Source organism: Trachymyrmex cornetzi, unplaced genomic scaffold (assembly GCF_001594075.2).
Source record: "Trachymyrmex cornetzi isolate Tcor2-1 unplaced genomic scaffold, Tcor1.1 scaffold92, whole genome shotgun sequence".
NCBI lineage: Eukaryota > Metazoa > Arthropoda > Insecta > Hymenoptera > Formicidae > Trachymyrmex > Trachymyrmex cornetzi.
In genome coordinates this window covers 1,484,420-1,507,792 of record NW_017300267.1, presented here as the reverse complement: position 1 = coordinate 1,507,792, position 23,373 = coordinate 1,484,420, and the positions used below count along the sequence as shown (strand labels likewise).

The window sequence follows — 23,373 nt, the reverse complement described above, 5'->3', positions numbered from 1 at the left end:
GCAAATGAGATTGTATGCAATAAGTTTCTCCCCGTCGGAGAAAAGAATTTTAAAAGTTGGTCTTTTTAATCAAGATCTTATTGGAGGTCTCCCGTTTCTCCTGATCTGTCAATTAGCTTGGTAATTAAATCTTAAGTAGGTTCTTTCATAAAATCTTTCGTAAAACTCCACTCTTTTCTCTCGCAAGTATAATTGAAAGACAAGAACGTAATATAAAAAAAAATGTTATATTTTTTTGACCCTCATTGAATTCGTCGTAGACGTTCTCTTTGAAGATTACGAATTCAAATACGCGACACACACTCCGTTGCTTCGGTTTAAATAAAGAAATATCTAAGACAACGCGAAAGAATCGCAAGAAAATATAAACGTCGTTGGATTAAAGTATCCTTGACCGACCCAGATAACGATCCCTCTTTTTCTCGTTCCAGGCTAGCGACGCCGTGGTGGCTACGGTGAGATACCGACGAGGACACCGAGAAGACGTGGAAGACGGCAACGGCATGATCGCGCTGCGGGGGTAGTGGGGTTGAAAATCGGCGCTTGCCCGGTGTGTCACAACTCTCTCCGACTCTCTCGCCCCTCGATCGGGCGTCCCACCAGAGATCTACTGCCCCTATCTTTTCCCCCGTTCTCTACGCGTACTGTCCGTGGAGTTTCCCCGCCATATCCACGTGCGTGCACGTCGCGCGTACGCGTACGCCGGTCACGCGTAATCACGCACACGGACGCAGAGAGAGAGAGAGAGAGAGAGAGAGTTACTAGCACGGTACGCGCTTGCGCCCGCGGTAGTGCGGAGCGGAGCGGCGCCGCTTGATGGGGAGCGTAGCGCTCGGTGGGGAGCGCGCGACTTGGTGGGGAGCGCGCGTCACCTGTCGCGACATCAGTGTGACGGCGAGCGTCAGTGGGCGCGGACGGTTGATACGTGCGCGATTATAGTTGTCTCCTCCGTACGAAGGGGCCGTACGGGATCGGTCGGAACGGCGCTCGCGCGTGGACGCTTGAACGCGTGAACGCGAGTGCCGAACTGTTGGTGAAGACTTTCGATCCTTTTTTTTTTTGTTTTTCGCGCGTCCAGCACGCCGTGCGCCGGCGCGCGTGCCTCGAACGTGAATGTGCCGCTTGGCCGCTGCGGGGCGGCCGACCGTCCTCGGTAAGACATGCGTGCGACGGGCCGCCGGTGGACGACCGTGGATGCAACGACCGCAACGGGGAACGACGTGGTCGCGTCGCACGTGACTGCCGCCGCGGCATCCGCGCACCTCCCGTACTCGGCCGACTCGGCGTAGTGAGTGTTCGCAAGTTCGAGAGAAAGTAACGACGCGCGTATCCGAGATAGCGCGCCGCGACGTCGCCGGGCGTTGTCGTCGACCGAGAGAGCGGTGCTCCATCGCGCGCCGCGCGGAGCGCAGTGTGACGGTGCGTGTCCGCGATCCCCGCCGAATTTCGTTCCCTTCTCCCGTTCTTCTCGCGTGTGCCGTTCTCGCGACGTGGTTCCCGGTCTCCCTTCCGCGGAGAAGACTGCGAACCCTGGCACTACGTCATCGTCCTGTGCGCCGTTGCGACACCATCGCGAGAAGATGAGGCGCGCCAGCCTCCGCGTCGCCCCCAGGATGCAACCAGGATTTCTCTTCTGCTGGTGCGTCATCGCGACGGTTACTCTCGCCCTGGCTGCCTGGCAGGAGAACGTCAGGCCGAAGATGTACGTCCAGCTAGGTGAGTGATCACTTGTGATTAGTGCCACGCAGTGACGCATAGTGTAGTTCTCTCGATTCCTACTCTCGTCCTTCTCTCTTCGTTATTTCGTGCTTGTGATACGCCCCAGTGCATTATGTGGTGGATCGAGCTATTTCTCAGCGCCTGTGCAGCTCTCGATATCGCCATCGGATTCAATGTGTGTTACTCGAATCTTCAACGGTGAATAAAATGCCTCCGACGTGAATTAATAAGCGGATTATTTATGGCAAGAATTGAGTAATATATACTGAGAAATGGTGAAGAAATTAATTTCCTGCGTTCAGAGAAAAATGTTGTGATGGCAACTGTAAAGGTGACAATTATACATATTTTTTACATGTAGAATTAAGTACATGGTTAGATAAACTAATGTACATGTAATACAGTTGAATAAATTATTGTATAGTTGCAATAACTATAAAAATTTATTCAGCGCTACACTTAAATTCATAATATTAAATTATACTCAATTTGAGTTATTTTTTAATCGATTCTTTAGATCGCCATTGTTTCAATATGTCATTAATTTCATTAAAACAATGGAGTTGAATAATTTAACTGAAGAAAATGTATTAATTCCTTCAGACCCTGTCTACATTGCATAATGCACATTAAATTCCAAGATATTATCCGTTAAAATTATTATTTTCTACATCACCTGAGTTGTGCATAATAACGTACATGTTGGAAAAATAGTAAAGATTAAAAAAAAATTATTTTTTTTAGTATAAATTATTAAAGTGCTTATTAAAGTGCTTTTGAATTGAATTTAAAAAAATTGTTTTAAATATGATTCCATTAAAATCACATTGGAAGGGGTTAAATTTTATTCAAATTTAGTTTATTATTTACTAAGTGCATATAGACGTTAATATGGACGATGATTACTTTCAAACTAACTACAGAAATGAATTGATTTATACATTTTAACACAGATGGAAGTTAAAAATAACAAAATGTTATTTAACTCGTGATTGAGTTATCTAACAACGTACGTATATTTTCTACATATAAAATTTGTGTAGTTGTCACTTTTATAGTTGCCAACGCTATCTTTTTTTTTCTGAGTGTGCGGGAAAGAAAGCACAATCGCATAACAGATAAAAAATTATTCCAAAAGAAATGACGGCGGTTGGGAATTTGTGCCGTGTCGTTGCCTTTATTCGACTTTCTGTCAAGCTGTTATTCGCGGCTAGTCATTGTTCAAACATCGATATTATGCACTTTGTACTTTGTAGATCGCGGAGTAACAGCGAAACCGCAAGGGTTAAAGGCCCTTTTGCGAAGTTCAAAGTCGCATATTCTCGGAGGCCGAGATATTTGCTTACGGGTTATACGTAATGATGGTGAGGTTGCAACCGGGTCATACACCTTCTCCCACTCGCGGGCAGGATTTTCCCTTGTCGAGAAAGGGTTGTTTCCGAGTCGGTGATTGTTAATCCGCGTTTTAATCAACGGTATAACCGGACCCTTTCTACTGACCTGGTATGGAAAAAGAATAAAAAGATATCGATCGGATTGAACTTGTTAACCCTCTGTCAATGCATGGATTCTCGTGTTGTGTACACATATCGAATTTTAAATAAATTAATAGAAATAATCCTATTTACGGACAAAACGGATCTTAGTGCTTAACAATACCGAATGCAAATGTTTGCAAATACAGTATTTTAGTTTTATAAAATGCGCGTCGATAAGGTTTGTTGGACTTGTAACGCAAGTCTCAATGTAATTTAAGATTAATTAATTTCAACTTTAGCCGCAAACTGAAGTTCAAATTAATAATATCATAAATTATTTATTGCGAAAAATATTGATCGAAATATCTCAGTCAGGCAATTTTAAATAGCAAAAATTTCTATATTTTTTTATGAATTCCATTATGATTCCTTAAAAAAGACTGGCTCAATCCCCACTTTTCGTACAACAAAGAACAGTTTTGTACAAACTGTCGTTTTCATTTTTAGCGGAAACCCTGTGAGACACGGTAGCGAAGAAAGGTGAAAAATAATGCATTGACGAAAGGGTTAAGACACGAGGCGCCGAGTTTGTCGCGGCTGAGTTCTATCTTCACGTTCGTCGTATCACAAGTGCGGGACTTACGGCAACGCGAGGCGAGCCCGCAGAAATTTTAACACGCCGTGCCGCGTCGCGCGACAGACTTTTGTTTTATTCAAATTCTCACCAGCTGATTTGGACTCTAGTAATTCATCTCCCTCCCGAGTAAAGAGAGAGAGACAGTCGCTTCCGCGTTATTCATGTAGCTCGCGGCAATTTTTCACATATTCGTCATGTTCTACACCTGGAGCCGGGCGAACGTTTTCACATCGAATATATGAATATTGAATATTTGAATACTGGGCGTTTTTGCGGAATAAAATTATTAGTGCGGCGAAACGAGAAAATTTTTTCCCTGGAGTTATCCGAGTTTGATTTGACTGTAGCCGTGTAACCGCTTCATCGGGCGAGTATTCCGACGATACAACATTCTGATGTACTGGGATAATCACGATACATCCCTGTACTCGAAATTGTCATGATAATAATAAGTCGTTAAATTGAACATTATATCATTATATGAAATGACAAGGATATTATGATTCGATATACATAATAAATGATATTGTAAGATACTAGCTATTTCAGCATACAGCTATATAAAGAAATATTGATGTATCCACATAGAGATCTTTATCATAAAAAATAAATTATTCTCGTTTATATTTGCTCTGCAAAAATATAGTATTGATCTCGTTTCTTGCTAGAATCGCATTTATTAACTTCTCTGCAATATTCGTTTTAGTGGATATTATAACAGAGATTATTATTAACCTCAGTTTCTCGTAAGATAAACAGTAGTATCGGTATATATAAACAATATTATAAGCGGATTCTCTATTATAAACTTCTCCTTGTTTACCAAAATTACAAGATTCGATAACAAGGCTGCGTACAAAATGGAGGTAGGTTTCCCATTAGTTTTGCTAACGTTTCGCGTAGTTTTCTTTTTTTTTTTTTAAAAAGCCCTTTCATCGCCCCCTAGGGATCGTTTCTTCCCGTAGTTCTTCAAAGCGACGACGCTTTTGTTAACGCTCTCGCGTTACCCCTCGCGTACGTAACTAATTCAAACGGACACCGTCGATGGTAAATTGGTGCCTGTTATTGAGAATCTGGATCCAAAGGAGGTGAGGGCGTAAAAGAGAGACGAAGGGGAGGGGAGCGGAGCAGTGTATAAAGTGTCCTACATCCAAAGCACTCGACCTTAACGGCGCTCCGCGTGTTTCGTACGTTCCGCGTAGAAGCGACGCCCCAACATCCATCACTCTTTCCGCGACGGTACGATATCTCGACGCGGGGAAGGAACGAAATAAATTGCTCTGAAGTGGCTGCGCCGCTCCATAGCGCAGGCACATGTTCCGCTGCTGGTACACCACCTTGACGTTATACCGCGAGCGTGAGTGGGTCGAACGATTTGAATGATAGTTGCAAGAACCACCGAGTGTTTAGAACTCTCCATTTTGGCCCGCTCGCTATTTTCCGCACCTCGCGAAGATATGCGTCTCGGGCGCGCCGTTAACGCCTCTCGCGCACAAATAAACATCCCCTTTGAAGCCCGCGCTCTGAATTTCCTTCTCGATTAATCCCTAAAGACGAGATAAAAGAAACACGGAGCAATACTCGGAAAAAAAAAAAAATTAAATAACCCCAGGGAAGGAAAAGAGTTGACTTGAATTTGATTGAAAACGCGTGGTCTCATTAATGAATAAATTTCACTCTAACCGCGCAGCTTAGTTTGAAACTTAGACGTAAATAGGGTTTTATTCATGGCATTCAATAGCGATAGCGAATTTTCAACTCTCAACTCTGGAAAAGCGACGGAACTTTGTACCCAGATGGCCGAAGTTGGAAACCTGCATATCTATTCCCGCTGGGCTTTGAAGATAAACATTTTTCTTTCTAAAGTGTTTGGAACATGAGCAACGGTGGCGTGTTTCTCGACGTACGTAATGTATTAATAGATTTTTTTTTCCATATGAACACTTGTAATTTATTTCATGAGTTGCGCGTCATTTTATTTTACATTTTATTTTGTGCGATACGATATGGCAGCGGCGTAAACGCTGCTTCAGCCGTTTCTCGGCTCTCGGATGTACCGTAAGTCGGATTTTGGCGATCCTAAATGTAGATAAATGGCGCGTTTCGAAAATTGCCGCGCAAACGGTGACGTTTCTCGCGAAATGTGCAGTCTCGGCGCGTATAATGCGAGCATTATTCAATGTGCACCGGTTACGACGTGGCGTATAACGGGAATGGTGTTTTTCTTCGAGATTACGTGGCGTGAATTAGTTATCATTCTCAACATCGCCGCTCTCCTCGTCTAATACTATACGGTGCGTGCCCCGTGCCCGAGGCAAATTAAACGTTACATTTCACGCGCGTTATTATCGCGGTCGTCTCATCGTGAAATTTCTTAAATCATTCCGAATGTACCGCGTGAAATGTGGATTAATCGCTGGAATTAAGAACCGCGCTTTACCGCTGTAATTACTTGAACCGCGGGAACAGATGGCCATTAGTCTGAGGTTCTACGAATTATGTTCGCTCGTTGATCACGTTTTTGGTACAAGCCGTATTGCTCGAAACGTTAGCTTTCTCCCGTGTGTGTCGTTAAACTCTTTAACAATCTATCCTGCAATGTATTATACTGAAAACAAAAATTATTACATCTTAATAGAGGAAAGTCGCTGACATAGGTCTCCTAAAGTGACACCTCTTTAGTTTTCGGAAACTAACTGTTGCACTTTATCAATACTAATAAAATCATGATCTGTTTAGCTAATTAAAGAAGTACTAACTCATAATTCGTAGGTTTGTGGCTAAAAACGAATTCTACGAATGTGAAAATAAAATTCTTACGATTTTCTTTTGCAAATTGTGAGGTTTATATAATAGTGACTATATTATTGATAATATTACGTCATTTTAAATACTTGTAGTTTCTGAAATAAGTTTTATTTATATTATTTTTTCTCTTAGAGTCTTTTCATAATACGATTTTTAATTTAAAATTGGGGTGCAGCGTAAACCGACACACCTGTCTGTAAAACAGACCATGAGCTAACTTAATCTTTATAATGTTGCTTTATAGTGTCAAATACGTCTATTGCTAAAGGCAATCGTGCATATGTGGAACAACTCTAGAAAAACTATCGCGTTACATATTTGCATCTTACAAAACAGCATAAAGTAAATATGCATATAATTCAATAAAAATATTTTATAACGAAGTAAAACGATTCTGAAAAATCTTGTATACATTCACTTATAGGTACTTTATACAGATAATTCCTGTAAAAGAAAAAGAATAGGAATACGTAGCATTACTGCCTATTGTGTCAGTTTTGGAGCCCATTTTGTCAGACGCTCATTTTTGCTTACCTTTTATTTTTACCTTTTGTTTAAGAAATATTGTCTAAAAACAAAGTGGTATGTCGGTATCGGCGACTTTCCTCCACATATTTTTTTTAAGTACTGACTAAACATTTACAGTAAATAAATATTTACTTAATAAAAAATGATAGTAGGATTAGTATTTTTTGTATCAAATATGTTTATATTTAGTAAATATTTAGTTATTATTTAAATAAATATTAAAATTTTTTACATATTTTTTCGGTGTATTCGTAAATGGACTATTTTTCATGGAGCTATGGATATATTTTGAAACATAATAAACAATCAGATTTAATTTTTTCGACGATACAAGTGTCTCTCTAAGGGATATTATTAAAATTTCCATTAAAACATTTTTTTTTTACGATTTACCGTAGCGACGATGTATGTAAACATTTATGCATATAATAAGGTAATTTTATTTCAGTATTGTAATATAAATGCTGCTGTTTATTTATTTTTGTGGATCGAAATCAAGTAGCACGAGTTTATTTTGAATATTATGAAAAATAATAAACTCTCCATTACATTAAAAATTTCTGATGCAAAGAACATCTTTAGGAAAGCGTATTTAAAAAAAGAAATTTGATTTAATCTTTTCCTTCCATTTTCTTGCTAGATCGACAATTTATGTAAGCATTCTATGTAAATATTATGTATATTTCTGCTCGCGGTTGTGGGGAACTTTATCTCGGTCAACGTCGAATAAACGTCTCGTTCTCTGTCTATCTGCGTCGACATCGGGTAGCGGAAGCTCATTACGTCGTGACGAATTTTGTTCGGCGATGCATTAGCCGTCGTGTCGCTCGTACGTGTGCATTGAGATATAGAGTGCGTCGGCCGCGATGCACCGCATTGGCTATTGAAATTACGTGAAGCACGTGTCATTAATGCACCGCGCTGCTGCGACGGCGATATCGTTTTACTCGCTGAGCCAGAATTTCTGCTAATTCTACAACGAGCGAAATCATACCGCGGAACCGGAACTGCAATCAACAGTGCATCGCTGTTATAGGACATCGCGAAGCCCTGACGATAACGCAGCATTTTCCACCGAGTGTTTATTGTACCCAGCTGCGGCCGATTCGCTACCTCACTTGTTATCAACCGTGACGTTTAAAAAGGTATCGCGATAATAACCGGTTAACTAATTACGCGTCGATTAAATCCCCTTTATGATCCTTGTGTTTTAGCGAATGCGATGCCCCCGCATTAATGTGCGTTATCTGCAATACGATCTATAAATATTTACGCGGCGCTCAGTTGTAATTTCCTATTGACAGCCGGCAAATCGACGAGACCTCCGATAATGATGGAGACTGCGTTACGGATCAATACGTTGGTAGTTGATTCTCTGACATGTGTCATTCATGCGGTCTTGCGCTCGTGTGATGCCATTAAATCTCCGTTGTTCTCTCTTTCCCTCTCCCGCAATTTTCTTAAAATCTATGTATATTTCCGCACACGAGTTACGGATAATTATTTTATTATTCGATTTATTTAGATTGTTCTCGATCTGCTCGTATATGAAATTGACAGAATCGATTAAATCCTGTTAAATCGATGAAGTTTCAAATGAAATGGAATGACACTTGATTAACTGTTTTCGTAGTTGTGCCAGTCCACGCGCGCGTGTGTGTGTGTAGAAAGTCAAAAAATTCGCGACTCAAAATACCGTAGCAAAACAGTTCTTGAAAAATGAAAAAAAGTTATTTATAAATTTTTATTTTAAAAACAATAATTTCTGAGGTATAAGGGTTTTTTTTTAATATGGTTAATTACGGACTATCTCTAGACGATCTGTGAATATTAGTGAATATTTTAGTGATCATCTGTGAGTATTTTTTAGTGAGAACGCTGAGAAATGAGCTCATCAGCGATCACTAATATTATGCGCGATTTATGGATAAATGACCATCTAAACGTAATCTATATATGTAAAACTGGCCATATTTAAATCTTTATCTAAAGAATTGTAGATAAAAATTTACAAATAACTTTTTTACCTAATCTTTCAAAGACTTTCTTGTTGTAGTATTTTGAGTCGCGAATTTTTTGGGATATTCTATTTATATATTTATTTATTGCTCTGTAAACTAAATATTTTTCATAATATGTTTATTATTATTCAGGGTGAATGATCAGGGCACGCTTCTATTAGTTGTGACGTTCAAAGAGACCTAATAACCGGTTAGCCAATCGTCATAATATGCATACTAATGAAATCCTCTTTATGATTATTCTGCTACATTGTCCAACTATACATTATTGAACCGTTGATCAGAATTCAGCACAATAAGGCTCATTTTCAAAATATATATAAGTCGTTTAAAGATTAAAGGTTGCCAAGAAATTTATTAATGAAATTTATTCATGAATTTTTTGGTAATTTTTTTTTAACTTTAAATAACTATTATGAAAATAGATCTAACTACCGGAATTAATCAACATTTTTATTTTTTCATTTTCTATTCAAAATGGACAGAAAAAGAAGAAACAAAAATTTTTGAAAAAAAAAAAACAAAATTTTTTTTTCAACTTTGGCATCCTTTGAAACTAAATTTTGGACATATGATTATATAAAGTTTTTCTTTTGAATTTATGTGAGGAATCACCTTTTAAATCTTTTAGAATATTTAATATCCACACCCTGTATATAGACCTTGTATATAGTATGGGTTTTTCTATAGAGATACTTGTTGCATTTTTTTCTACCATGGCGATTGATAAGTCACGTCGGCCACCGGAATCGCGCGCGCTCACGCTTGACGATCAATCGCGTTGTCCGTTAAAAATGTAAAAATATCTGCTCGTTTTTCGATTGCCGTAAATCAAACTCTCATGCCGGAGTCCCTGCTGGCTACATACACGCAATTTTCGTGGAGAATAATTCGTGAGAGCTACGCTGTGCGAGTTAAAAATTCGAAACCGTACGCCATGCAGCACTGCAGCAGCCGGCCGAAAGCAGCGACCTCGGCGCGTCGGTGTATTACGGATAAAGGGAGATCACTGGGCTGGAACCGCGCGCACCCCTTTAGCATTCCGAAAGTCGCGCCGATCGATAACGTGGCGAGACATCGGCACCGAATTCGCCGTAAATTTCAACGAGCGGACTTGGCAATCGCACAACAATTTTTTAAATGGTCGTGTGTCCAAAATACGCGACTTGCCAATGCTTTCCTCGCATTGGAAAATTTATGCGTGCATGAGTGTCAACTGCACGCAAAATTCTGTCAGGCAGAGATAGATATGATACGCAATAATAAATTGCTATAAATAATAGTATATATGTATCATGTTAAGTGCGCGATGTCTAAAAATATTCGATATATATATATATATATGTATATATATATATATATATATAGGTATATATTATGGGATAGACATACGCGTTTGCTTTACAGATTTATGTGAACGGGCAGCTCTATCAATTTATACCTAGCATTTCAATGTGCCGATTACGAGGGATGGTCGAAAAACCTCCGAACGGAGGATCGTCTGTTATGTAATTAAATTCGAACGATAAATCAGATACCGCAACACCCTCGCATTCTGCTTTACGCCTCGCGTACGGACGATATATCGATTACGCGCTCACGTGAATCGTCATTAAAAGACACTCGAGCAGCGGCGCGGCTGATAACAGCGGCCGTTACGAGTTCATTACTACATCGTGAGCCGGAGCGTGAGTGCCGGATCGGAATATGGGCTATGGCGGGCAGTTAATCCATATTACGGTAACTTTATCTGGTAGCGAGGAATACCGCAACGGACCAATCACGGCGGCGGTTCTCCTCCCGCGGTACCCCTCGTCGACCGACGAGGATACATTATGATTAGTTTCAGCGTGCTGTGTATGCGCCGCGGCACGTATAACCTGACCTCGGCCTAACCACTGGCTAAAATTGCTGGGAATTGTGTCAATTGACTCTGATCGCAGAATGAGACTGTAGGCGAGATATCTAGTAACGCGCCTTCTCATACGCCTCTCTCTCTCTCTCTCTCTCTCTTTATGGAGGTGGTGAACTTCTCGTACTTGACGAGAGGGTGCACCGATAAAATTTACGTCGCCTAAGAAAAAGACCATTTGTTACGACAGCATAGCGGACCGCGTGGCCGTCCGTTACATCGTCGTGGAAAAAAGAGAAACTTTTTCGACGAGCTCCCACGGGGGATAACTGATCGCTGTAGTGTCTCGATGTCGTTGACCTCGGCAAACAAGTAGATCGATGGAACGACAGCACACTTGCTAAAGTTGTCGTTAAACATCGATAGCGTTTGTTGCGTTAATGACACGTTCTCGTCACCGTTTTTGCCCCACAGTTTGGGTTTTATGATAATTAAAAGCGTGGGTAAAAGTGTAAATAACGTGGATAATGATATTAATCGTAGGTTTTTAGAAGCGATAGATTTTAGATTTGGATTTGTTCGATGCTATGTTCTGAAAGCTGTAAAGGTACACTGAGAGATAAATATAAAAGTATTGTGAAGTAAATGCTATTTTCGAACTTTTCTTTGATATTTATTAGTTATGAAAAAATTTAATTGTGATGATGAAATATATATTTTTGTGAAATATATCTTGTTAATTGTAAAAACAAATAAATGGCTTATTTGCTAGAAATAAAGTTTTATTTTGCAGTATTTAAATAAAAATTTATTTCAATGAAAAATAAATATATTTTTCACAAATACATTTTTAAGTGTCTTTTTCTCAATGTACAGATAAAAATTTTATCATATGGTATAATTTAATTTTAAATATAAAAATATAAAATCGTAAAATATATACGATCCAGTACTGTCACTTTTTTATTACAAATTTGTCTAGAAATTAAATTCTCGTTTTTTTTTTCACTTATAAAGTTGTTAGAAGACGACGGCAATTGATTACGATGTAAATTATCGACTGGCAATCGGTGGACACTTACGGGGCTGGAAATGATTGATTCGACACGAGAAGCGAGAGGGGCGCCCCTTTTTTAAGATCTCTCTTTGAAGATCGCTCGCGTGTACATACCGCTCCCGCATTTTTTGTGCATCTCGAGTACGCACTTTATGGTGGAATAAGTAGCGTGCTGCCATTGCCGAGGGGTTCATAAATCTTTTGTCGAGAAGATTCCCTCCGCTCCGTGCCCGATCCAGAAAAGCAAAAGGTCAAAAGCGGCGGTGCGGCGCGGCGCGGCGCGTCGTCGGAAAACGGCGGCCTGAGTGGTTCCTTCGTCAGGGTATTGCTGAAAGTGTCCTCTTATCGCGGGTGTTGACTCGCTGGCGAGGTAGTGGACAGAAATCGTTGTAAATCGATGTCCATAACGATAAAAACGACACGAAAATCTTCGATATACGGCTCTCATATTTCTGTCGATCGAAACACCATAACTTAAGCTAGTTACTATTGTAGGAAATACCGGTTGCCTTATCAACGTTTGCGCACACAATTTTTTATTTTAAATTTAAGATTGCCGCAAAATGGAAACCAGGAAAATCAGGGAATTTTGCAAAATTTTCTAGAAATTAAAATTCTTCGCTTTAAAGAAGCTTAATATACATCACACCTGTGTACGTAGTTGGTAAAATGCTATTAATTTAACTTAATTAACTTAATTAAAAATGTACGCAGTTGTCAGTAACATTAATAGTAATTTACATTATTATATTAAATTAATCTACCAACAAAATATTTAACGGTTTCCAAATCAGAACGAAAATACAAAAAATTTCAAAATATTATTGAAAGTCAGAGGAAATCATGGAATTTTGTCTGGAAATAGTTATGGAATTTTAAGATGAGGAATTTGTAACAACTCTGTAAATGAATTTCTCAACCCCATTCTTCGTACGCTTATTTTGGTGAGAATCACACTGGTTAAAGAGTTTTCGCATACATTTAATCTTACCTTTGAAATTTGATGCGCTCTCCACGAATAGAGTCACACTTTGTGCTTTCTTTCTGAACGGCGCCATATCTTTCTAAGGCAGACGACGGTTCACATATGTCCTTAACCTACAGATTAAAATATCACGTCAGAGTGTAAGATAGAAAGAGACAAAGAGTACCGCAGCTCTAGACATGGGAGATGTAAGAAGAGTGAGAGAAAGATATTACTTGTTCGGTTTCTCTCGCGCTTTAGTTCATCAATAAAGCCGTAGCATAGCGCGAAGTCGTCTATTTTCTTTCTCGGGCGTATCTTCCGCGTCATTGGATCGAATGATGAAATTAAACGGCGTCGCAGCTCGTTCGATGATCTCTTCAGTAAAGTTAACTGACCTCCCAGTCGTCACATCCGCGTCCTTGTCCCTCGTTGTTCACCTTCCTCGTTTTATTCGACCCTCGCAGATCTTCTCTTTGTTCGAGGAGTACACACCCCGACGTCTTCCTTCGTTTCGTTGCTCGCGTGGCGGTCCGATCTTTTCTTCCTCGATTTGGCCGGTGCAGAAATTGGTTTATCGCCGGGCAAAGTATGAATAATTCAAGCCAGCCGATTCGCAGTCCAATCAATTTGGGACGGAAAGCAAAGTGGGTGGTCGGGGTAGATGGAATGGGCAGAAGGGTCGCCAGGCACGAGGGGGGAGAACGAAAAGCGGCATTAGCGAAGCCGTTGAGTTTAATGTGTACGACGAGCGAGAGTAGTTGTGGCCTGGGGTGGAGCGTTGCCGAGCCTAACTCTGATGCCACTGGAATGGGAAATGCTTTTTCGGGGGGAGGGCTTATTGTTATACGAAATTCACGCGGCGATATGTCGAATTTGTGATGTTTCAAATAAATTGTATTTGATCATTTTAAACTCTCGAGTTTATAATATTATGGATAGGTACTACACTTCAGGCCATTTGGAGATACTTTTCAAATTGGCACATTTTTAGGATTATTAAAATATTCATAACAATATATTTATTTAACAGTAATTTTTTAGATTCAACAACTATTATCGGATCCGAAGGATTATTGTTAAAAAAAAAAACATATTGTTGGATATTTGAGTAAGTAATTCCAAAAAATCAATTTTTTTTTAACTGTTATTTAAACTTTTAGTCTGGAACGTATAAAGTCATTGCTTTTTTAGCTTCTGCGATTAACAGTTTTTAAGAAATATTTTAATATTATATTTTAGTTTATCGTACATTTATATAGGAAAATTATATTACAATATGCCTGAAGCTGTATATTATTTATTATTGACGTGTATATTTAGTTAGCATGTTTTTTACTACCGTTCTTCAAACATAGTATCGTTAAATGTGAATATTCGCTCAAGAGTTTCACTAAAATCTCGACATGCCTGCACGTAACCACGATATGTATCGCAATGTACGCACGTATGTATATATGCACACGGTGAAAACGCAATAGGGAAAGTACAGGGACGTTGAGGAATAGGGCGGCTGTGGGTGAGGAAGGCTTGCGCAAAGTGTACACAACAAACACGCCACCTGTTTATGGAGGTGATTTTTAGAGGTAGCTGTTGTTACGACGACGTTGTTGTTTTAGAGCTTCGAGTCAGCGGCTGCTGGCGATATAGAGACGCGGAGAGCGTGAAGAATTGGATCTTAAAAGAAATATATACTGTGAAAATCACGGCGAAACATTGGAGCAAAATCGAATTTTTACAGGCAAGAGGATTGGAAGGGTCTTTAATAAAGATTATTTGAGCGCAGCGAGTTATTTCCTTTAATTTTCCGGGACTCAGGTCAAATAGGCAAACACGCTCCAGTGCTTTGTCGAATTGAAAGAGAAATTAATATTAGATGCCAAAGTGAACTTGTAATACATATACTACATATATGTATATGTTATAAACAAAGCATACAAATTTTAATACAAAATTTCGCTTAAAGCGCTATTATTACAAGGAATTAGGAATAAGAATGATTTTGACTGAAAACACAAAGGAGATTACGCTGCAAGTTTCCTCAGACTGGACGAAGTTTGCTCGGTGAAACATAGTCGACTATATATATCGCTGCACTCCGCTGCAATTTGGATACAGGAAGGAGCCGTGAAATCGAAATCGTGGCACTCGCACTGTTCCAACGAATTACGGTCGCGGAAAGCTGTCGTGAGCGCTTAGTTATACCTATGCTCCGTTTCAAATCCAAACAATTCCGCCACGTCTGCGATCGCATTCGAAGCGGGAAACGGCGCTCCACGTTGGAGCAGGCAAATGTCGGTGTGCCTAACTAAAGCAATGTATAATTAATTTAGCGCGCGATGGCGAATTACAATGGCGGGAAGACGGGTGAGTGGGACGCAACGGGAGGGAAATGATCATGGATTTGCTGCAGAGGAGTAAAGTGGTGGAGGAGAGGGTGCGGCGGGGCGAAAGTAAAAAAGGAATGCACATGGGCATCGCCGTGTCGCTCGGTGAACAACTTTCGCAAACTCAATTACACAGGTTTTTCTCCGTTGTTGATTTTTGCTCGCGATTTTTCCGTCGCGTAATTGCTGAGCACAGTTCTTCGGTTGTTCACTATGTGTGCACGACCGCTTCTATACGGTGTTCCAAAAATCCCACTTGCAGAGTATCTCGTACGTCGCGATAATTGAATTAAATGTTTCATGCTCGATTCGTAAAGCAATCTTATCGAATAAACATCTAAGTATTCTAAATTTGCAATCGTACCATTTTCGTTCACCTGATTACTGAATGTAATGAATATGTAATTACGCTCTGCTTGAATATTGTTTAATGTTAATAAGCTCCAGAAGATACGTGCAACTAAATAGCTCCCTGTGTTTCTCATTGTTACGCAACACTTGAGGCTGTAAACGTTATCGATTCAGTATCAGCTGATGCGAGAAGTATTAAATCGCGTTATGTCGCTTACAAATTTCTCTTCCTATTTCTCATCAGTGACGATTAGTTTTCGTTTCGGTGCACACAGTGCATCCTTGCGCAAACTCTCGGATGCACGAGAGAACGTTGAGAGGCGGAATATCAGTTCTGTCTGTTGCCACAGCCTTTGGCCGGATCACGAAACCATTATGCCCGATGGTCTCAATATGTTGTAAGTTACTTCAATCCGTTGCAATTCGCGGCTAATCGAGCGTATCATGTGGATCAATACGAACCCCAGGTCTGTCGCCTCTCTCCCCTCCCAGTCGGTTTCTCTTTTCGTTGCATTTCTAAACTTCGACATCCAACTGTCCGTTTGGTTGCCCGGCCTCTCTCGTCCGCTTTCTCTCTCTCTTTTTTCCTTCTTTTTTTCCAGGATGCCGACGCTTTCGGCTGTTCGCAAGTATCGTTAAGACTTTTAAAAGCTTCTCAACGAGTCTGCCCGAAAAGTTTACGCGAAATTGCGATAATTATCTCTATAGAGCGTCCTATTTGTCATTCTGTGATTATGATTCGTACAATTGAATCTAATTTAAATTCCGGTAAAGACGAATAAGATACGCTTTTGTTATCTCTAGATTGCTTTAGAAAGTAACAGCGATCTATTTGTAAAAGATTGAAAATTACATAAAAATGGCTTATAGAGCTGTCATTATTGTAACTTTTATACAACAGCGCAAAAGATCCAGAAGAAAAAGCAATTAAGGCAACATATAGTACTATATGTATGCCGACAAAATTTTGTAAGTAATGTGACTACATTTACAATTTCATTTTCAACACATTGCTGTAATTTCATCTGATTTTGAGCATATCACTTTTTGAACTATAATAAGTGTATAAGCTATAAATGCTTTCTCGCAATTTTTTTTTTTTAAATGTCAACTTTTAGTTTTACTAGAAAGATATTACACCATTATTGCTTAGTATCGGGGCAATTATTTTATTCGATAAAGTGGCAGATTTCCTTTTGTCGTTTCACAGTACTCATTTCCGAAATATCTTCGTGAGAATCGGAACATCATGGACATCGCCTTTCTCCCTTTCTGTCCTCTTTCACTTTTCCTGGTTAATGGCGAACGGAAACATCTGCGAAGCTTTTCGGACGGTCAACGTCGCGAAGCGTTGACTCGTATCCTGTGGAATCGATCGCTCTCGAGTATCCTGCAGGATGCGTCACACTGGTCGGCGCATATCCTCCCGCTCACCCTGGTCATGGACGATTCTCGAGTGCCCGATCTTTCTATGTGAACATTACTTCCACACTCGTCATCGGCTGATTGTGTACCTTCTGGCTTGAAGTATAATCTGATAGTGCGTACTCGAGAATGAGTATGAAAGAGAGAGAGAAAGAATGAGTGAGGGGAGAGAGAGAGAGAGAGAGAGAGAGAGAGAGAGAGAGAGAGAGAAAGGGAGATCTCTGATATCTCTCAGCAACGAGCTACAATTTGAAACGTTCTCTTTGCTCAACATCGTTTCCAGACGATGCCGGTAAATGTATCGTCCTTTATCTCCCCCCGCTGCTTTCTCCTCTTCCATTTTTCTTTTCTCAGCATTCGATCGTCAAGGATTATACTCGGCCTCTTCTTTTAATTGAAGCTTCTGGTGGCTCTTAATTTACGATACGTGATATTCGATGCGAAAGCGCCCGCTCTGCGATCTCTCGATGATAAGAAATGCAATCCAAAGAGCGCCCGTATCTCTTGGCGTTATTGTAACCGCCAGCAGCAGTATCGTACGTAAATATGTTTTAATATTTAATGATACTATTCCAAGTTCTTCCTTTCCGTCCCTTTCTTCTAGAGCTTTGCGTGTAGCGCTAAGTTCTCGCTTTGAATTACATCTCGCAAATTCTCGGGTGCTAGTGCGAAGTCTGAGTAGGAATATGTAACTTGCTAGACGCGGTCGGTGCATCTTAAATTTTCTGCGACAAAGAGTTGCGGGTAGTTCTCATTTCTTGCCGTTTGAACTCGGTACAAACGTGCGCGTGCATATTCTTGCATAATTAGCGAAGTATCGTGAAACGTACTCGAAATAGTGAATTTAACTGTGAATGCTGACAACGTTGGATTGACATCACTGGTATATCTATCGATGTCTCATTGAACAATCAAACTTTCTCGGAGCTGGATTTCTCGTCTCATGTCACGAATCAGAAGCTTTTCAATCGCTACGGCTGGCATTTCGGAAGATCGATCGTCCTCCCTCCGTCCTCTTTCTCTCTCTCTCTCTCTCTTTCCTCTTTCTCTCTTTTCTAGAACCTCCACCCCTTACTGTCCTACGATGCGACGATGCGACAGTCGTGAGAAAGCGGAGGGCCACGGAGGACGATCGGAGGTTTAGAAGGGACAAATGGAGGGTGTCCGGAGGGTACTTTGACTCAGGCACCATTGCTCTCGGAAACGATCGTCCCCCTTCCTCTTACGGTCTCTTTCCCTCCTTCTCTACGGTTCCTAATATCGTGGCTTAAGATGTCCGATACACGTACGATCGACCGAGCGTGTGCATCGCCGGTAGGATCACAGGAGCGCCTGCTGGTAGACACACGAAGAGAAAAACGAGTACACGTATGAAAGGACAACCGGTAAAAAGAGAGGCAGAATAGAGAGAGAGAGAGAGAGAGAGAGAGAGAGAGAGAGAGAGAGAGAGAGAGAGAGAGAGAAAGAGATCCTCTATGTGAACCGTGATCCTGGATTAAAGAGCTTGTACCAGATGAAGCTGGACGAAGCTCGTATCCAGAGGAGAGCTGAATCGTCGGATCGCAGCTATTTTCCACTACGAATTCTAGAGCACTGTGTGCGCTGTGTGCCGGGATATCCTCGCAATTACACCCCTTTCCCTCCTCGCGTGCTCGCTCACCCCATCGACCGATTTTTCCCGTATTCGACCACAAATAATCCAGACTTTCGGCGCAATATCGTTCTATCTGGCCGTGCAAATATTTAAGCCGTCTCTGAAGAGGAGAATGCAGGAAGAGATAGAGACAGAGCCGGTGGGAATGAGAGACGTTGAGAGACAGAGGGAGAGAACAGGGAAGGGAGGAAAGACAGGAACAGTGAGAAAGAGAGAGGGGGGGGGGCGGAGGGGCAAAGAGGGAAAGAGAAAGGGAGAGAGAGAGAGAGAGAGGCCGGAGAGGGATTCGTGGCTGCATCATATATCCCTTGCGGTGGTCGAGTGCGCACTGACGGTCCACGTTGCATCGGTGGTGGTGCAATATCGGTGAGGGGGTGGCAAGGCCACGTGACCGCCCACGGGCGCCATGTTAAAGGCGAGAGCCGACGGAGACGCGCGAGTTTGTACGAATGCCGAGTCGCCATGTGGTCCTCGCGGGCAGAGCCGATCAATACCTAGCCGGCTGCTGGCAGAGCCAAGAGAGCACGAAGTTATGCACGCGCGACTGCGACTACGGCCACCACCATTACCACCGCCGCCACTACCATTACTACCGTCATCATCATAGACGATAGGAGGAGGATAGCGGCATTTTGGGGGTCACCGTCCTCGGTCCACGTTGTTACCGCGGGGACGAGTTAAGGAAAGGGGAGTGCAAAGGAGGGAAGCTGGGATACCATACCTTCTTGATTGCAATTTCTAATACCTTCGCTCGGAGGTTAATGCGGAACGCCGAGAAGTTCGGGCATCGCGAGGATGTGCCGTGCGACGCGATTCGGCGGCGACCGGAACGTAACGACGAGGGCATATCATAGTTGCCCAAGTGTGGCCGCGACATTAATGGGCCAGCATCGTGATTAATGCTTAACGCGAAACTGACGCGAAGATAGTCCAACTGCCTGGAACGTCATTGTCCGAGTCTCGCGTGTTAAAACTGTTTCAAGCATGAATGCAATGATGATTTGAATGTAAAATGTAAAGTGCTCGTTACGTCGCCTCTTTTATTCGATATTCACGCGATTTTGTCCAATATCAATATCTCTTTCGATACAACGTCAAATCTACCGATGCGAAAATTATGCCATTAATGCTCTCTTTTTTTTCGCCTGATTCTGCGGATTTTGTTTATGAATAGCTCGTACGGATGAAAAATGTTATTACTATCATAATACTGATACCATTCTGTCATATTATTAATGATATTATTTTATCACATTCATAGCCTGTAACATTTGAAAGCTGCAATGCCCGCTTTTATAAGAGCAATATTCATGTACTCAATATCATATGTTAAAACCGGTATTTATCTCAGATTTTGCTTTGAGGTGCATTAATATGACATCAAATAAAAATAATTTGTTTTGAAATCTCACAAAGAATATTTTGATAGTATGTAGAATAATTTTGTTCAAGTATTAAAAAATTTAGCTAGATACAGATTTGAAAATAATTGTGTTGGACCATTAAAATAATTACGTAGGACGCTTAAGCTAGTTGTCAAAACTTTTGCAGCAGTGCTCATCTCGCTTCAACTTTTCTACATAATTACTTTGACAGTTAAAAAAAATCATTATGATCTATATCTAGTTAAATTTTCAGATACTTTAGGCAAAATCGTTCTTTCCATGTAGTTATCTACATTGGTAATATTGTGCAAATTTATACAGATTTTTAGCCAATCTCTCTTAAGACTTTAATATCGAACAAAGACTTTCAAAGATGGTCTAATATTACGAACAACAATTCCATCTATACATATTTACATAGCTATTTAACATTAAATTTAGAATTCTGATAAACTCTTACAGGAAAATGGTTCTCGTTTTTTTTATGATTATGCATTTTCCCATAACATTTTATGAACGCTTCTTTTTGATACATTCCGTTTTACTGTTAGTATTTTATGTATTTATTTTAACATTGCATATGCTACTCTCTTTCTCTTTAATTTATCGAATCTTATTCTACTGGTGATTTTCGAGTCATCGATCGTCTTAGCTGGCAAAAACACATAAGCGCGCCTGGTTGCTTTTCTCAACTTTCAATGTTAAGAGAGCGCAAAATTATGCACGATGGCTCTTGAAGCGATGTCACTGCTTCATCGTCCTCACTGCAGAGATGTGTCGTTGACCGGAAGAGAGTATATATGTAAGAAGTTCTATGCAAGCTTTATTGCATCCTCGATATCCACCCATTGGGGTGAATGTACGGGGTACCTGCACATATATATTGACTCTGCTACTGTTCGCTTATAAAGTTTCGCAGTCACGCTCTTTCTACCGGAGGCGTCACCGCACGCGTACGTGGCCGTTAATAAATACATTGTTATTTTAACGCACTGCGAAATCAGGTCACGCGCTTCTATTATATTCGCGTGAGCATACGCCAATGTGGTTAATTAACAGTCTCTTTTGTTGTTATAATTCATCGCCGTTACTTCTTACTCGCGTTTGCAACAGTTCGCTGAGATCCGAACTGTTAAATCCGATCAAGTTATCTCTTCGTTTCGTAAGTAGGTTATCCGTTTTATCAATTGTTATGCATTATAATGTTTCCTATTTTATTCTAAATGCAGCGATGCTTAATTGTACTGAATTTTTTACATTTTCCGTTTCCACTCTATGAATAATTTTATATTAGATAAAAAATAAAACGATAAAGGAATTGTCCCTATTATTGTGTCAATTTCTATTAGTGTGCCTTTGTATTTAAGCCATAAAGCAAATTAGCACAAATAAATAAAATAAAATATTTTTTTTTATTAAGTTAAATTATTAATGTATACGATACGAAAGATAATATTCTATTTTTTAACTATGAAAGTATAGTAAATATTTTTCAAAAGATATGAGGAATTTATGTAAGTTTAATAATTCCGCAAGATTTTAAGCTTCTCTCTATTAGTGTGCTCTGTATTGAAGCTGGGAGCGTTGTATTATGAGTGTATATTGAAATCGTAAGTATAATTAAAATAATGATTTATGCAATATTAACTTAAACAATTATCTTACATCTGTTTTAGTAACTTTATATATTAAAATGAATCATTGCGGATATAGAGACACAAATTGGTGACATATTAATAGGGACTTCTTGACCATCACTTCTTGACAGGGCACATTAATAGGGACAAAATTTTTTATTTTTAAAGCCATTATAAAATATTAACATTTTTTTAGATTAAAAATATTATAAGAAAAAGAAATAATTGAAAAATCGATATTGATTTCAAACAGACAAAATTGAAGTTACAATAATTAATTCAGTGATGAGCAAATTGATTCAAAGGCACATTAATAAAGATATAGGTACCCTAGATATCAATTCTAATTTATTTTTTCACTCCGAATGGTTTTGACAGAAAACATATTCTCGATATCTTTGCCTTTTTCTTTTGATTCCAAAAAACTGATCTGAGGTTATGACGATCTCTTTAAATATAGTACGACGACGACGACGAGAATATTCTTCATGACATCTCGAAGGTCATCGTTCGTCGCTTCAGCGAATCTGAGCGGAGGGAATAAACGAGGAAATCGGTAGAGGGATAGGAGGGAAGAAGTTGACGACCGTTCTCTCCGTCATGGCCCACAATGGACGATTGCCATTTCCAATATCTTCCCCCGCGTGTAACCGCGTCGATGCAACGAGCGTCGATAGAATTTCGTCGTTCTGTCGCTCGCGCACCGGTTTTCTCGATTCTCCTGATTTCCATATTTCTCCACGTAGTCAGTCTTGCTGTTCACCGCCTCTCTGTCTTTTTCCACTGCTGTGCTGTACCAGCGTATCTGTCTCTATCTTGCTTCCAGCAGCTACGACAGTTACGGGAGATTATGGAAAAGCCATGCGGCGAGACGGAGATAACGGATGTATTGCCTACGTGGGGGAGTAGAGATAGACGCGGAGGAGTCGCCTTGGTTGGCAGACGGAAATGGCAGGGATGAAGAGAGAAAGATGTCAGGAGCAAGGGAAGAGATAGGATAGATCGTGGGATAGAAAGAGAGGATACGTAACTCGGAGGATGGAGGAGCGAGCTGCGAGGAAGAGAGCTTCTCTCAGTTCGATTCGACTCAACTTCGATCCTGCTTTACTGTCTCATCATGCAAATTCTACGACGCGACGGCGGGATAAGGTGGTCCCTTTCCGTTGTCCTACGCATTTGCCGCGTGCGGTCCCTCCCGAACACGCACGCAGGCATGGCATGCACGCATCCGTCCGTTATGCGAGTAATATCGGATGCACATTGACGAAGGAGGGGGCGTAACGAGAGGAGAACGAACGAACGTTCCGTCGAAAACAATGAGTCCCTGATTGGGGAAATGCTGGCATAGTTTTCGAGAGCTATGCGCGTCGATTCCGAGTTATCGCCATCCTCATACACGTGCGCCTGCGAATAGTTTGCGGATCAGTTCACCGGATTATATCCCCGATACGCTCGCTTGCCTCCTCCCCC

The 23,373-nt window shown here is 40.6% G+C and overlaps 1 protein-coding gene across 3 annotated transcripts in view; it reads left to right on the top strand.

The window, feature by feature from the left end:
- Window positions 1-731: 731 nt before the first annotated feature.
- Window positions 732-23,373, top strand: part of Sema1a (semaphorin 1a) — a 203,747-nt gene continuing 181,105 nt past the window's right edge. For all 3 annotated transcript variants that reach the window (XM_018520621.1, XM_018520620.1, XM_018520619.1), the window contains exon 1: window positions 732-1,716. In XM_018520621.1, coding sequence (XP_018376123.1) covers window positions 1,581-1,716 — 136 coding nt within the window. In that variant the 5' untranslated portion in view covers window positions 732-1,580. The remainder of the gene's footprint in view (window positions 1,717-23,373) is intronic.